Raw genomic sequence first — 17,868 nt, 5'->3', positions numbered from 1 at the left:
CTGTGGGTAGCGCCACACGACTCCAGCTGTGAGCCCACGTGACTCGGATGTGATGGCATGGGATTTTTAAAAAAAGGTTGCAGACTGATGCACTGGTGATCGTTCCTGTTTTTCTGCACCATATTGTAGCGGGTCTTGCGCTTCTTTCAGCATTTCAGCAACAAAGTTCTTCAGCTTTGCTTGGGAGTAGGTTAATTTTTTGCTGCAAAAACATCAGGGTATGAATCGGGTATGTTGCGGGTACACACACTGTCCCCTTGTGATGTTTTGGGTTCCCACATTTCCCATCTGTCAGCAAATCCTGTTCCTTGATGCACCGAAGATCATCAGAAAGCAGGAAGCTGAGTTATTTTGGGTCAAAGCCACGTTAACACATTGAAGCTGTTCCTTTCCTCTTCAGGTAGTCTCCTATTAGGGAATGATTTTCCAATATCCTCCCTTTAAAAATAATGCCGTAGCAACAAGAAGTTCTCTTCTTCCTCAAGGAAACCGCCCACTCCTAGGAAAGTTCATTGACTTAATACCGTTCCCTTCCTAATCTTAAAAATTGAGTTTCTGACTCCATCAGCTGATTCAGGACACGTTGAAGCTTTCGGCGGGCCTTGCTGAACATCTTTAGGATAGGCATGCCTTTGTACAATGAGCAGCTGTTTGCCGAGAAGCATTGCCTGCTCCTTGGCACAGCATGCTCACTAGGCCTTGCCTCATTGGTGAAGCATTTCCATCAACAGTGCTGGAGCTTTTAGGACAACTCCAGAGTGCAATATTCCTTTCTGCAACAACCCGCACAGCAGACACCCTAACAAATGTACTGCACTTTTCAGGGCTTATATAGAATCTAAGAGATACCATCACGAACAACAGCTGCATCTCCTGTCCCTGCAATTTTTCACAGGCTTTGCGATATCAAAACCGCTGTGCCCCCCTGCCCTGCCTTCCCCCACACACATCTCCAGCTTCTAGTGCGTCACAGTCTACCATTTTTCCACCAATTGAGAGACATGTTGCTGGGTTACCCAGCTCGTTGTGAGCGCTACATACTTCTTCTCTGTCCCTCCTGGTGCAGTCGTCCTTTGCCACAATGTGCTTTTTAGCTTATGCCTTGATGTTGGAGGCAGAGATGTTTGCCTTGCTAACCAAAGAGTTCATAGAAGTGGTGACCTTTTGCTTTGTCTCTTGAATTTGTTGATTCAGGAGGATAAGTTAAAAATGCTGTCTTTAAGACTGGATTTGCTGACCCTCAATGTGGGAAGGTGGCTGGTGTCTCTGGAGCGCTACGAAGCCTACTTTCCCCTGCTAGTCCTTCGTGTTCAGAGGGTATCTGAGGTTCATTGTTGGGTTGCATCATTGTCAATTTGCAGTTCTGAGTGTTGATATTGGTTAGTCATCCACAGGTCTTGACCAAAGAGGCTAGCTGTAGTGGTAAATTCGTTGCAAAGGTCAGGAGTCTGTGTGTTTCTGTACTTCTATGAGTCTTTGATGAAGTTGGGGCAGTCACTTCCCAAAAGTTCAATGCAGTTCCCACATAAAGGTTGGCCTTCATAGTCATGGTGGTAGACCGGAACTGTAAGAAGCCTTTTCTGCTCTTCAGAGGGAGGGTCGCAGAAGTTCATTATATGATCTGATTTTCAGGATTTTGGCTCAAATACACAAAGCGACTGAAATTCGACCGTCATGGTTACCAGTACACATAACACATGGCATGACTCCAACAACTCTCCCTTTTTAAAACACCAGTTTACTAATAGTCTCATACCCCATACCCATAATCCCTTGCCTCTTTCACTTCACCTCCTACCCTTTGTGCTTTACCCCTTCACACCTTACCATTTAGCCCCTTAACCCTTTCACCCCTTGCCCCCTTACCCTTAACTTCTTACCCTAAAGCTCTTAATGCCTATATACCACGTTAGCGTTATTCCCTAACCCTTCATCCTGCCCTTCACTTCAGCCTTTGCCATTTTTCCTTACTATTATATCCTTATTCCTAAACCCCATCTTTACCTCTTACCCATAACCCATTAACCAACACTCTTTGCCCCCTAACCTTGCTTTACCCCTTCATATTTGACTATTTAACCTCTTAACCTTAAACCGTTAACCCGTACCTCTTAATACCATTCTTTCTACCATTAACCTCTTACTCTTCATTCCTTACCTATACACTTAACTACTTAAACCCTTAGTGTATGCTTACCCTTAATCACTAATCCCCTAACTCTTAAACAGTGCCCATACCCCTTTAGTCTTAATACCTATCCCTACCCTTAACCCTTAGATTCTGCCCTCATCTTTACCCCCTTACCATTAATCAGATGCCTTTGACTCCTTACCCTTAATCTTATGCCCTATACTACTTATCCTAAAGCCCTTAACCCCTATACCACTTTAGGCTTATTCTCTAATCCTTCACCCCCTCTCGTCACATTTTACCGAGCGTTTTGCCATTTTCTATTACTACTAAGTATTTACCTCTAATCTCTGTCTTTACCTCTTACCCATTACCCATTTCCCTTGACCCCTTGCTCTGTTATTGTTAACACCGTACGCTTATTTTTTAATTGTATATCTTACAATGAAATGACATATGATGATCTGCTCTGAGATGAATTTGTAGTCCACGAAATACCCAGGAAAGAATGTCAGAGCAAGAAAACGGATGCAGATCATAATGTCAGGTGGGGTATGTTCCCCTACTTGGCAAAACCTGAGTTGTATTGCTGGGTAAATGTTTCCAAATCCAGTCTGGTGCCTGGAGGATTTTCATAAGGTGAGGAGTCTGCAACGCTTAGTAACTTTTTCCTTTTCATTTCTGGTGTGTTTATCTTCACAACCACCTTTATTATAATTTTTAAGTGACATGTAGCATGTGTTGACTTGGAATCTGGGTGTACGTGTGTATGTTTCTTTGTTATGTTATGTTATTTCAATTTGTAGCGGGCACAGATTCTCCGAAGAGTGTCCCTGTGCGAACCTTGAGGAGTGAGGGAGAGCCGGTTTAGATAAAGAGAAACTTTTTCAGATTTTTTTTAAGAATGGGGTCTTGAATGCTACGGAGAGCAAGAGGTTCCATGCTAGAGTAGCCTTCAAGGCAGGGGAATTGCCACCCATCCTTTGAAGTCGGAAACGGGGGACATGAGCCAGGAGTTGAGAAGCAGAGCGCAGTTGTCTCGAAGGAGTGTGAAAGAAAAAGCGCTTTCGCAAGTATATTGGACCTGATGCATGCAGGGCACGATGTGCTATGACTAGAGATTTAAACTTAACTCGTTCTGCTACGGGCAGCCAGTGAAGTGCGCCCAGGTGCTGTCTCATGCTGCTTCTGATGGGGATGTTAAAAAGAAGCCTGGCCGCCGCATTCTGGACTACTTGTAGTTTGTTAGGCAGGTAGCCCGGGAGGCCAATGTGCAGGGAATTGGCATAATAATTTTGAGATCAAATTAGGGTTCGGTAACTGTTTCTTTAGCGACCCTAGGAAGCAGTGGAAAAAATTTCCTGAGGGTTTTAAGTAACCCAAAAAATTCCCAGCTAACTTCTTGATCTGGGTCTAGAACGTAAGGTTCTCCTCGAACCAGATTCTTGGCGTGTTGCCCTGTTGAGGCTGGCAAAGCAAAATCAGACTGCCAGAGTGTTTCTCTAAACTGAGGGGGAAATGTTCCATAAAGGAGGATTTCAGATTTCTCCTCATTCCATTTAAGTTGGGCAGAGGCCAGCCAATTAAAAACTGTGGTCAGACAATCTTTTGCGAAGGAAGTGGATTACTCATTTTTTCCCCACAGGAACAAGAGCTGGGTGCCTTCAGCATAAGTAATAATTTTGGCCCCCAAATCCTCCGCCAATTGAACCAGAGGAGTAACATAGATGTTAAAAAAGAGGGAACTCAAGGAGGACCCCTGTGGGACCCCCGCAGACACCACCTGTGGAGACGAGGCAGACGGGGGGAGCCATACCTGTTGCATCCGTCCCTCCAGAAACAATTTAAGTCAGCCCCAAGCAGTGCCAGATATCCCTATGTCGGCAAGTCGGGTGAGCAACAATGAGTGGGGAACAGTGTCGAATGCCGCAGAGAGGTCAAGCAAAATCAAGGCTGCCCTCCCGTCCGCATCCAAACAATCCCGGATGGTCTCGGAGACTTCCACTAGATCTGACTCAGTGCTGTTGGTGCCCCTGAACCCAGATTTGGCTGGATGTAGAAGGCCCAAACTTTCGATGAACTCAGTAAGCTGTTTATTACCCACTTTTTCACAAACTTTTGCCACACTGGGCAAAAGGGAAATGGGCTTAAAGGGTCAAGCGTTGTTTTTTTTAATAAAGGTGAGATCTTGGCCTGCTTCCAGACTACCGGAACAAGAGCCTCCTGAAGGGACATATTAATGAGTCTGTTAACTTCCGGGTTAACAGTCTCCACAACAGCGGCCAGAAGTCTGGCAGCGCAGGGGTCTGATGGAGAGCCTGATTTTAGGGCCTTAAGTATTAAGTAAGTGAGCTAGGCAGGTCGATGTGTTCGAAGGCAGATAAAGAATGAGGGGGGGAAACGGGCAAAGCCCCTGAGTGCAAGGGCACAGCCGTGTCCTTGCTGCAGGAAGTGAATGACGCCTGTTTAGTGCACATTTTATCCATTAAAAAACTGAAGAGTTTTTCGCACCAGGCGTTCGAGGACGGGAGTTTAGTCCGTTCAGCTATGGGTGCCAGGAAGCTCTGGACAATGGAAAACATTTCCTTGGTGTTTTTCCTGGCTAAATCAATGCGGGCCGAGTAGTAGAGGCTTTTTGCCTGGGATATGGTGGTGTAATACATTTTTTGTCTTTTCCTATGCATAAGCTTTGCCAGAGGGCAAAATTCCTTATGCCAACCTCGCTCCAATTTCTTACACACCTGCTTTAATTCTTTCAGATCCGGCGTGAACCAGGGCTGCGAAGGAGAATCTCTGGAATGCCTATGGAGGGCGGCAGTGGATAGGAGATCTATTGTTTTAGAAATCCTGTTGGTAAAGTCAGCAAGCCCCAATTTCAGGTCATTGGCAGGCTCGGGCCTGGAGGCCGCCAGGGCCTGGCTAAATGCAATCGGGTCAATTTTGGCGAAGGCAGGTTCGCAATTGGGCCGGGCCTGGGAATGAATGTCTGTAGCCACCCAGGAAAAGTATGTCAAGAAGTGGTCGGACCAAGGCACTGGGAGGGGGTCTTCGTCCAAGATAGGAAAATTAGAGCAAATTGGGTCGCGATTATGACCCCCAAGATGCCTAGGGAGGCTAACCCATTGGGTGAGCTGGCCATGGTTCAATGTGTCCAGGAATTCTTGAGTATCCCCAGAAACTGCCTGATCTAGATGTATATTCAAATCCCAAGAACAATGTAGTGGGAAAAGCGTTGTGGCCGGGGAACAATTACACCCCCCAGTGCTTTAAGAAAAACCCCTGCAGGACCCGGGGGCCCATAGATCAAGGAGCCTCCCAAGGTAAAATGTGCAGAAATGCAGATGCTAAAATCCAAAGCTATATGACTGCTTGTATTTGTGCCGGTTTGCTTTTGTGCATGGGTCATTTGAACTTCACTCTACATGAGCATGTTCATTGTTCATACGTGTTTATGTATGAAAGGTTTAAATGACGATGATTGTTGTCAGACGTGTGTTCACTTGGAAATAGAAACAGACTTAAAAGGAAGAAATAGCAGGCTCAAGTATATACCTAGAGGATTCAGAGTATGAATGCCTTTCCTATCACACAGATGTGAACTTGGAAAAATGCCATTTGTTCATGATTGTCAAATTCTGGTGATGGCAGGCATACCATGTACCTGTACCTAGATAATACATATGTGACCATAGGAAAACAAAAAGAAAATAGAGATCCTGTGGTGGATGATTTAATACATTTGTGAATTGCCAATATTTTCAGTTGATGTACACATAGACTTGTCAGTTCTTCGAACATGCCGGTTGTGCTATAGTACTTGGTTTTTAATGACAATTGTTATGCTGATCCTAGATTTATTGGTGTGCTAAGTGTCTCTCACTTTCCAGGACCTCACCACGAAGATAATGCAGCTCATCAGTGTTGCTCCAGTAGAGATCCAGCATGACATCATTACCAGCCTTCCAGAGATACTGGAAGATTCCCAACACAATGACGTTGCTAAAGAACTCAAGTAAGACCACACATTCACTGTCTGCTGTTGCTTCAGATATGAATTGTATTTTAAAACCCAACCAAATGACATATAAGGCTACCAGTGTACCTATTCGCTTACCATCTTCTTAAAGGCACAAGAGATATAGCAACGTTTTTCAGGTCTCAATATCCTCTGGTTCTGCTTCCAGTGCCAAGTCTTCTCCTGTGAATGATGCATGCTACCACGTCCATTGTCTGTACTTTGTGGTCAATTTTAAAGTAGGGCTGAGGTTCAATGTTTATTTGTTGCCTTATGTGTTCTAGTTCTCCAGCTTTGGATCTTTAATGAATTCCATTCCTTGTTTTAATATTCCTTATTGTCAGGCTGGGAATACATGGAACATCAATCCAGGATTACAGAGACTTTAGTAGCCTATCCATCTCAATATCTGGGTTGCCTCCTTCAGCCGGTCGCTAAAAGGCCCTTAAGCTTTGCTCCTTAGATGCACTTGAGAGCTGTGCATAGCTTATTGAGAAAAGGAGTCTTTAGTTTAGCTCTGCTCATTTATTAAGACAGTTTTTAAAGAAAGATAACCACTCTGAAAAGAATTTTGTTTCAAACTCTGACAGACTACTGTGCCTGCTCTCTAGTTTTATTCTTGCGCATTTTATATTTTTGTGCATTAGCAACATGCAGAATTTGGATTTACACCTATACACTGACATGCTGCTATTACATTGAACACAAAACCACTGGGTATGGGCTCCCACAGGCATTGCTTGCCACACTTGTGTAAAGAACAAAACAGTTGCAAATGCCAATAATTTTTCAAATTAAACATTCGTTGAATAAACATACGATCGAAACAATGTTTAATGAAATAAATTCTGTTTGTTTTAATCTTTTTGCATTTTCATTTGAACACTTCTATTTGAAAATAATTTTTCATATATTCTACAAATATTAAAAACCTGGAGTGCACAACAAATATCATATACAGTGATAACAGGCTTATTGAATATTTACAGTGTAATACAACTTGCTCACCATTCAATCTTCACTCATGCAACACTCAATCCACTACAAACCAAACAAACTGACAACAAAACATAAATGATTCGAAAAATTACTGGATTCAATCTCCAGCAACAAAAGCCAAATGTTTTTTACAATCTGTACAAATGTTTCCTCATTAATGAATCAATTGTACGTTTTTTTGGGCTATTAAAGGGGTCTACGCGTTTCGAACTACCATTCTTGCGTAGTTCTCTTCAGGACCAATCTGTAATGAAAAAAACAAGATCTATTGTGGGGGGGAAATAGATTGACACTACACTGCCCTCACCTAAAACTCAAGTGTCCTCACCTACCTTGCGCTCGGCAACACAAGCTGGAAGGGTAGTAATCCCAATCTAAAAAATACATCAGGAAATGCCAAAGTCAGAGATGCATTAACAGAATCTAGCATACTGGCAGGCAACCTTACATTCATGCCCCTGACTTACTTGGGGATTCCCAGTGCGCTCGCGGATTTGCCTGGCTCGCCTGTCTGTGATGAAGACAAAAACATTGGCCGGTTGGTTGCAGCCCTGCGTGTTGCTTATCAGGAGAAACAGAGTAATGCACGCGCCGTTTACCTGATTCAGGCGGGTCAGGCGCGTTGTATGCAGGAACGATTCTATCGCCTTTGTTGTTTTCAATTTTGCCACGTGGCCGTTCTGTGTGAACAAAACGTAGGCGGCGCGTTTATAAATAAATCCGGTTTTGCATTCGTAGCGGCGGTGGTCGCAAGCCAACTCCATTATTCCTACTTACTGCATAGTTCGTGGCTCAATCACGTCTGTGTCTGCTGGCGTCCGGACGCTACACTGGATTGCAGGCACTTCCTGCTTGCCCTAGGATTGTGGGTAATGTAGTCCCAGGTATTCCGGCTTCAACAAGGACAGAACTTTATTGTCCAGGAGCTACATTTGACGTGAACACTTCCCGGTGCACTTTCAATTGAGGATAATGTAGATTGCTGGCCATTGATGCCAATGAGAATCGACTAATTTTATGTGATGGCGCATGCCACGGGGTTCTGGTCCCGGGTCTCATGGCTAGCCGTGGATAAGAATTTTGTTGTTCAGACGTTGCACTTCGTGAAAACCCTTACTGGTCTCCGTCGCATTATGCAGATTGTGATTTTATGGCCAATGTTGATAACGGAATGCGGCTGAAATGTGCTGTGGGGTGATTTCCATTCTGTTAAGGTTAAGCCTGGTCTCCGATAATTACAGGTTGGCCGAGCTTATAGTTTGAAAATTTCAGACAGCTCGTTTAATCCAGAAAACACAGTATTAAATTTCAAAATAAGCATGGCCTCTCTTTTTATTAGTTTGGCATCCAAATCCCCTCCTCTGGTATCATTCTCCACTTTGGAAATGACTGTCCAGGTTAATTCATTTTCATGGTGCTTCTTTTCTTTACATTGAAGCCAAATTTGCTATGTCTTGTTAAAGTGTGTGTTTTTTAGCTTATGCTAACTAGGCCTCCGTTATTATTTCTGCACCACACAGTCAAACAGAGTCTTATTTGTTTTCGGTAAATCATACCTGAACACAGTCACCTTCTCTTGCCTGAACCCCCTCCCCCTACTTTTGTTTTGTATGTGTGGGTCGCAGGTTGCGCCCTACTTATATTTGTCATTATTTCCATTTACAAAGCTTATTTCTCAAATAAATGCTGTCCTGCTGGACAAAGAACATACTGTCTATAGAGCATATGTTTATAAGTTGTTCTCTACCTTAAATTGTCTAGGGACTACTGTCTTTAGTAGCAATTTCTTTGTCATGTGGTCACTCCTATTTTGTACTGACGTTAAGCCTTCGAGCATTGGTCTTTCTGAATAGTGTACAGCTGATGTTTCCTCCCATACATGGTTCTTTATCCTCTTGTTTATTGGTTGCCCTTCTAAAGTTGGGCTTTGCTGCAATGCACATAGAACTAGTTAACACAAAAAAGTATTCTTGTTTTAATGCGCCCTAATAAGGTATTGTACACAAATAAAATGCAATCTGGCAATGTCATACAGTGTTGTGTTGGTTCTTATAGCACTCTTCTGCAGCAAAACACACAACTAACCGTTCCAGTCCTGGATGCACTTTCCAGTCTTCATCTCAGCACTGCCCTTCTTACAGAGGTAATATTTTGGATTTATTGGATTAGAAATAGTAAAGCAGACAAGACACTTGAACTGCGGCCTGCATTTGTAAATGTTATCTATATTGTAGCCACCTGTCATGTATGTTTATATTTTGTAAATGGAAATATGGAGTTCTATAAAATACTATTTTAGCTTGTTATTGATCACGGACCATGGTTTAACAATCTTCTCGTTCAGAAGTGTCTAGGGTACATAAATTATTGAGATGAAAATACCTTAAAATCTTCGATTAAATATCCAAATTTATTAAGCGATGCTTCACTCCATGTAAAGATGCTGAAGTTGCTTTCATATGTTCAAAATCAACAAAATTCATGTCCATTGAAAGTCCAAATGTTAAATTATAGGAAGTTGTCCTCTATTTTAAGGAGCTGTGTTACTTGTTGAGGACAACCAATCAATCTGCCTCTCAGAAAGGCATGTAGTCCTTCGGATATTGTCACACTTCCTGAGAAGGACCTCATTTTGACCTCCACTTTATTAGGACTGCTGTCCGGATGCACAGGAGGAACCAGTTATTTAGAATGGTGGCCCTCATTGGGATGAATCCGACCTTGATGCAAGACACAAGGTGCAAGTAGTCCAGTATGCATCCACCGGATGTTGTTCTCAAATGTCTACCAAGACCTGATTAACTTTCTGTTCTATGCGCTGAATACTATTAAAAGCAAAACCAAAGGGGATGATGGACGGAGTGCTGAACATTTCAAGCACTCACCCCCAGTCAACTGATCTGGGTTTAATCCATCATCATTCTTTAGCTCACTCCGCCACCCCAGTTCAGACATGTCCATATGCAAATCAGTCTGACCCTGTGCCTCATGGGAACAGTGCAGCCCGAACTGCCCTGCCATGTCTTCCCTGGACGGAAACAAGCATCCTGGGACTGGTTTCTGGCTAATCAGCCAGGCTAGCTTGAATCCAGTGGCAAATTGAGCAACAGACCCCTGTCTCCGCATACCCTGCCAACTTAGGGCGAACAAAGCAAAACCAAAGGGGATGATGGACGGAGTGTTGAACATGGCAAGCACTCACCCCCAGTCAACTGATCTGGGTTTAATCCATCATCATTCTTTAGCTCACTCCGCCACCCCAGTTCAGACATGGCCATATGCAAATTAGTCTGACCCTGTGCCTCATGGGAACAGTCCAGCCCGAACTGCCAAGCCATGTCTTCCCTGGACCGGAATCAAGCTTCCTGGGACCTTTTTCTGGCTAATCAGCCGTCATCATCCAGGCTAGCTTGAATCCAGTGTCAAAGTGAGCAAGGGACCCCCGTCTGGGCATACCCTGCCAACTTAGGGCGAACAAAGCAAAACCAAAGGGGATGATGGACGGAGTGTTGAACATTGCAAGCACTCACCCTCAGTCAACCCATCGTGGGTCCTGTGCTCACTACACCACTGGATTCAAGCTAGCTTGGCTGATGAAGGGCGATGCCCCGAAACCGGTCCTAGGATGCTTGTTTCCAGTCCAGGGAGGACCTGACCTGGCAGTTCGGCTGGACTGCTCCCATTGGGCGCAGGGTCAAGATTGATTTGCATGTGGCTGGGCCCAAACTGGAATGGCATGGTGAGCAAAAAAACGATGGATTTAGGCCCAGATCTCTGTACTGGGGTGAATGTATGACATTGTTCTGTATTCTCTCCATCAATTGTTCTTTTTGAATACTATTCAAAGAGCAAGTATTTTGATGCCTTCATTCTTATATTTCTTGTGAGCTCTGGTGGACATTTAGGGTCACACTTCTAAGAGTGATGCAGTTTTGTGTATGCCTTTTAATGGAGCAAACTGGGACATGGTCTTAGCAGCCTACGAGAAGATAGTAAAAGTGGTCTGGCTTGCTTGTGTTTCTGTCCAAAGAGGATCTGGCAGGACTCTTCCTATTGGGATCAAGGATGATTTGCATACTGCTGGTCTTTGTCTGGAGTGGCATATTGGTCAAAAAACGATAAACTGTAATGCGGCCCTGATCTATTGCCAGTGGCTCAGGCTATGTGCAAGCTTTTCACCCATCACTTCTGTGTTATCTTCAAAGTTTTTTTGAAGCCTTCTACTGGCAAGAAATCGAGCAGTATCAGGAAATGTATATTACAGCCGCTGTTTTTTTTTTCTTAACCTCTTTATTTAAAGTTTTACAAGCCGTCTGTTATTTTATTTATTTATTTATTTTTTGGTTAAAAACTTTTATTGAGCAATCAGAGAAAAAGTACAGAGATGGGCCTACAACCACACGGGCTGGCCGCTAACTGGCAAAGCACAACACATGAAGTAAACAATCATTTTCGTGGCCAGGCCGAAATCATAGAGTAAATATTGCTCCAAACAGAGGACAGGACACAATAATTTTCTGTATTAAACATTAAAATAACGAACACCAAACAAGGCGAATGCAGCAATCAAGTCAGCCCAGATGGCAGAGGGGAAAGCCACTAATCAGGAAGACAAAGGTAAATCAATGAGACTCGGCAAGGCGGGGGGGGAAGCAGGGAGGACAGGAAAATCCCAAAACAGAATGAAAAAATTTCGGGAACGTCAGCCTAGGGAGACAGGGTAACATCGGAGGTGTCAACCAAGGGAGGGGTACAAATGTCTCCACGATAAGCATTCCATTGACCCCAAATTTTCGTCCATGCCCTGGGTCTGCCCCTAGCCACATAGACGGTCTTCTCTCGGAACATGGACCAGTCCATGTTATCCTCCCACATCGAAACGTCTGGAGGTCGGGATGCGCCCCAGAGTTGCGCAATGTCACGCTTCGCGACCATGTAACCCAAGGTCGCCCATCTAGTCTGGGCCACAGAGTAATCGGAGGGTTCCCACACGTTCAGCAGGCAACGTCGGGCCTCAGGCCGTAGGGTAACACCAGTCACAACAGTCATTACCGCAAGTACATCCACCCAGTAGGCTGCCACCACAGGGCACTCCCAAAGTATATGCATAAAGGTAGCGCTCAACCCACAGCCACGCTTACATAAGCCATCCGGGGAAAAACCCATTGCAACCAGACGCGGACCAGTCACATACACCCGGTGGAGGATCTTAAGTTGCACCAAACGAAGACGGGCAGGAATGGCGACCTCTTTCGGAGAGGAGAGTGCCGACTGCCAATCCTCGTCATCTAATTCCAATCCGTCACCGACCCACATCTCCCTGAGTCGGACCAACAAATCAGCGCGATTATGAATCAATTTTTTGTAAATAAGGGAGTATCAGCCTGAATTATGTAGGCAATAGCGCTCGCAAAAGGGCCAGATTCTGAGAATCTGGCCCTTTGCGAGTGCGATTTTTGCATTTGGTATTCACAATCCCAAATGCAAAAATCGCTATTTAAGAATTCGCATATTTGCGAGGAATGGCATTTAAGGAATCTCTAATAGAGATTCCTCAAATGCTATTCATGACACATCAGGAAATTGCGATTTTGCACTTTTGGGGCCGCTATTTACCGAGAGGTCAGACCTGTCGGTAAATAGCAAAAACTCAGAAAAATGCTTTTAAAAGCATTTTTCTAAGTTGCATGTTGCACACACACATGTCCTTTGGACATGTGTGTGCGCAACACCTGTTCAAATGTGCATTTTAGGCGTGCTACAGGGTGTCCTTTGGACACCCCTGGCACCCTTAAAATCGCTATCTTATTTGCGAGTATCAAATTGCTACTCGCAAATAAGGGATACTCCCCATTCATTCCTATGGGCCTATTGGCCCATAGGAATGAATGGGGAGTATTTGCGAGTAGCAAATTGCTACTCGCAAATAAAGAACATGTAGGAATCGCTATTTTATTAGCAATTCCTACATGAATGCCGTTTTGCGTGTCCTCAATAGCGAGTCGCTATGATTCGCTATTAGGGACACGCAAAACGGCATGTACATTAATCAGGCTGATAGTGCTGTCGGGCAGATGCCCATCTAGTATACGATCTTCAAGGGGGGGAGGACTCGGGCAGGGTCACATCAGGAGTGAGAACCGAGGCCAGGGCATGCCGGACCTGCAGATATCGGAAAAACTCTCTATCACACAAGTCGTATTCTGCCTTAAGGGCCTGGAAGGACTTCACGCTACCGTTCACACAAACATCACCCACCTTACAAATCCCAATCATATCCCAGCGTTCAAAGCCCTTAGTAGACCAGAGACACCCCAAACGTTCAGAAGCATAAAGCGGAGTCGCCAGTGTCAGTCGATTCTCCCATCCCAAACTTACATTCGCGGCGCGCCACACGTTGACTGCGGTCCTGGACGGGCCCGTAAGATGGCGCCCGGCCGATCTAGAATAAAGCGCTCTATTAAAGTCCCCTCCCGGCAGCTGGAACCTATCCATCTCAAAGGCCGGATCGCGACCCGGCGAATACATCGCGTGGTTAATGGCAGATAGCTGGGCAGCCCAGTAATATCTCTTGATGTCGGGGAGCGCCATGCCCCCGTCATACCAAGGGATGGTAAGTTTCGCCAGGGCTATACGTGGACGCCCGTCCCAAATCAATTGTCTTTGCAGACTCTCGATCTCTCGGAAATAGGTAGCGGGAATGTCGTCATAAGAATTTTGAAGTGCGTAGAGGAACCGCGGCAAGGACATCATTTTAAAAAGAGCCGCCCTACCCAGAGGAGATAGGGGCAGCTTACGCCAACGGGCCACATCCAGCCGCAGTCTAAGAAGCGGGGGGAGGAGATTACGCTCAAACCGGAGTGAGGGGTCCCGGGTAATAAAAATCCCCAAATACTTGAAGCCAGAATGGACTACCTGGATAGGAAATCTGTCCGGCAAAGGGGGCAAATCACCCGAAAGAACATACACACAGGACTTAGCCCAATTAATAACAAGGCCCGAGTTAGCACCGAACGAAGTAAGAACATCAAATAAGACATTTAAAGATTTACGCGGGGAGGTAAGATAGAGAAGAATGTCATCCGCGTAAAGTGAGACGCGGTCCTCAAAGTCCGGTGACCAACGGATCCCTTTGAGTGAAGGCTCCCATCGAAGCCACGCAGCCAACGATTCCAAGGCAAGCGCGAAGAGCAATGGAGACAAGGGGCAACCCTGACGGGTCCCCCTACCAAGGCAGAAGGGGGCAGAAACTCTACCGTTCACCACTACTTGCGCTAAGGGTTCAACGTACAACAACTTCACCCAACCAATAAACTCAGGTCCAAAACCAAATTTTTCGAGAGCTGCCCAAAGATAGGGCCACTCTACAGTGTCAAAGGCCATCGAGGCGTCTAACGAGGCCAAAATGGCCGGCTCCGTCAGAAGCCCCGCCCTCGCAACAGCACCGTGGAGACGACGTAGGTTAAGAGCCGTGTTGCGATGCGGGATAAATCCAGACTGATCCGGATGAACCAAGCCACTAATGACCGTCAGTAGGCGGGTCGCCAGGAGCTTAGCCAGGACCTTAGGCTCAACATTTAACAGGGAAATGGGCCTATAAGACGAACAAAGGTCCTGCGGTTTCCCGTCTTTGGGAATTACGACTATCGTAGCCAGACGTTGGTCATACGGGAGAATACCCCGATCCCGGGACTCCAAAAACATGGCACGAAGATAGGGCGCTACCCTGTCAGGGCGTAGCTTGTACAGCTCAATTGGCAACCCATTCGGGCCCAAGGCCTTGCCCGAACGGAGCGAACGAATGGCAGTCGCTATCTCATCCGTAGTAAAAGGGGACTCCAACGAGACACGGTCTAAATCGGAAACCGTGGGCAAAGCTGTATCGCGCAACAAAAGGCGAGAGTCAGCCACATCCCGTCCAGACACAGGGGTATAAACCACACGAAAATACTCCGCAAAACATTCAACTATTCCAACCGGGTCCGTCACTTCGACACCATTCGACGACTGAATCACAGGCACCACACGATTCGCCCTCTCTTTCTTATCCAACCACGCCAACAATTTACCCGCTTTGTCCCCCACATCATACAGACGACCCTGCTGTTCCCGAAACATCAGTTTAGCCGCATCCGTGACCAAGGACTTATAAGCAAATTGTTTCAGACCCAGGGCGTGGAGTTTATCAGAGGTGACATCCGACTCTAAGGCGGCCTCCCTCTCCGCAATCTCTCTCTCAAGGTCCACCACCTCCCGATTCCTAGCCTTCTTGGATTCAGCAATAAGGGAAAGGGCCTGCCCACGAATCACTGTCTTAAAGGCCTCCCACAGGGATACCGCAGAGGAAACAGACCCCTCATTGTCTAAAAAATAGGCATCCAAAGACTTAGTCAAAAGGTTGCGGGTCTCAGGGGAGATAAGGTACCAGGGGTTAATAGGAGCCACTCGGCCCGCCGCTTCCACCCCAATCTCAAAACAAAGCCAGAGCGGAGAATGGTCGGAGATGCCCCGGGGGAGGTGTCTGATCTCACGCACCGCCGGCGTCTGCGCCGCGGGCATCAGGAAATAATCCAGTCTAGACAGACTCCCATGGGCCCCCGAATGGAAAGTGTATTGAAGCTGGGTAGGATGCAGAAGCCTCCAGCAATCCACCAAGCCAAACGTGTCCAAAAACCCACCCAGCCACTGTTGGGCCGAAGGAGTATCCCTAGGGGGGTAACGATCGTGTAGACCGGAGAGCACAGAGTTAAAGTCACCTGCAATAAAGAGAGTACTATCAGGGAGGTTTAACAACACACGGCCCAAATCGGAAAAGGTAGAAGTCTGTAGGCCGGGGGGCACGTAAACAGTAAACAAGGAGAGGGTACGACCCTCATAACGACCCACGAGGACAGCATAACGCCCCCGATCATCAAGGATCACATCATCAATAGCTAGGGGGAGGGAAGCCCGAACAAGGATACCCACCCCCCTGGAACCCGTGGTAAACCCCGAATGTGCGGCAAGGCGATATCCCCACCTATCCATCGCCTGACAAGTATTGCCCACCAAATGAGTCTCCTGTAGAAAAACAATATCTGGAGATAAACGGCGTAGACATTTTAACACCACACTCCGCTTAATGCGATCTCCCAGACCATTAACATTCCACGAAACAAACCTCAACCCGCTACCCCCCATCCCACACAGCAAAGCCGAAACCCCTCTGCAATGAGCATGACATAAAAAACAGCAGAAGCAAGATTGAGTCGCCTTGAGAACATAACACACAAACATCAAACGTCCCAACCACCCACCCCCCAACAATCAAGAAAACAACACCCACCCTGCACCCCTGCAAAATGCTAAAAAGCCACCCCAACATGCAGTGTGCCTGTCGCCCAAGAACCCCCATTCTACAAAAAGACCCCGGAGGAGGAAAGGCTCTGGCCCACCCGCCACCCCAAGCAAGACAAATAATGAGGAAAACACACAAACAATAGAGGCACTGAGGCATAGAATCCCTGAAGAGTTTACTCTATACGAGGGCCCAGGCGTAGACGAACTGTTCAGCTCTCCACACCACCCTCGGCGTCACCCGGGTGGGCGGCGGACTCAGTCGCAGGAGGTCGGTCAGGCAGAGAGTCCAGCCAGTCATTCACAGAATCAGGCCGATCAAAGAAGAGGGTTCGGTCATTGTACTCAACGCGCAGCCTGGTCGGAAAAAGCATAGCGTAGCGTAACCCCAAGTCTCGGAGACGTTTCTTGACACCACGGAAGCCCATACGCTGTTTCTGGACCTGTTGAGAAAAGTCCGGATAAAAGTTCACCGTGGCGTTCTCAAAGGCCACCGGGCCCTTCACACGTGATGCTTGCAGGATAGCGTCCCGATCCCTATAATGGAAGAGTTTCGCAACAATAGGCCTCGGCGGGGCACCTGGCTTACCCTGGCCCCCCGGAACACGATGGGCACGCTCCACTGCGAAAAATTTACTCAGACCAGACGGAGAGAGGTAGTTCTGGATCAAGTCCTCAACAAGGAGATCAACAGAGTGAGGTTCTGGATTCTCCGGAACTCCGACCACGCGCACATTACAGCGACGTGCCCTGTTCTCAAAGTCCTCCAAGCGCCGGGTCATGAAATCGTTCACCCTACGGAGGTTGCCGATCTCCGTCTGTATCTCCGAGACGTCTGCCGTGAGGCTGGATGACTTGAGATCCAATGATTTCACCTACTCATTGGTTTTCGACAGGTCGGCTCGAATCAAGGTCACATCAATGGCCACGGTGTCGATTTTGTGGGCCAAAGTTTCATATTGTTGGCCTATCGTCTCCTTCATGCCAGAAATGGCACCCATGATGTCCTGCAAGGACGGCTCCGTTGACGCGTCCACAAAGTGGTCAGCAGTACTTGATCCGGGCAGGGCGGCTCCGGGGGATCCCTTCGAATGGGTGTAACGGTCCATAACGTTAGACTGGACCGGGCCCCCACGCAGGGCTGTCTTGGTCTTCCGAGTCTCTCGGTCCCCCCTGCCTGCCATGCTGGAACTGCGTCACCAGGAGAATTACCAGGCTCGATGGAATGGCCACAGGAAAGCAGGGCTTCGGGACCAAAGAGCTGCTGCTAGGGTACCACAAGTATAGGGCCAGTCAGATAGGAGAATAAGCCAGCCAAAGGCCCGACAGCCGTCTCGTGCCCCGGACCCAGCCCAGGCCAGGCTCCCCTGCCAGATGTCTCAGTCTG

At 46.7% G+C, this 17,868-nt stretch overlaps 1 protein-coding gene across 1 annotated transcript in view; it reads left to right on the top strand.

Moving 5' to 3' along the window:
- Nucleotides 1-17,868, top strand: part of FANCD2 (FA complementation group D2) — a 909,275-nt gene that overhangs the window by 116,901 nt on the left and 774,506 nt on the right. The window contains exons 9-10 of the mRNA XM_078661284.1: nucleotides 6,019-6,143; nucleotides 9,201-9,288. Coding sequence (XP_078517410.1) covers nucleotides 6,019-6,143; nucleotides 9,201-9,288 — 213 coding nt within the window. The remainder of the gene's footprint in view (nucleotides 1-6,018; nucleotides 6,144-9,200; nucleotides 9,289-17,868) is intronic.

Source organism: Lissotriton helveticus, chromosome 9, assembly GCF_964261635.1.
Source record: "Lissotriton helveticus chromosome 9, aLisHel1.1, whole genome shotgun sequence".
Taxonomy (NCBI): domain Eukaryota; kingdom Metazoa; phylum Chordata; class Amphibia; order Caudata; family Salamandridae; genus Lissotriton; species Lissotriton helveticus.
Note: the sequence above shows the minus strand (reverse complement) of the source record. Positions and strands in the feature narration are given on the sequence as shown.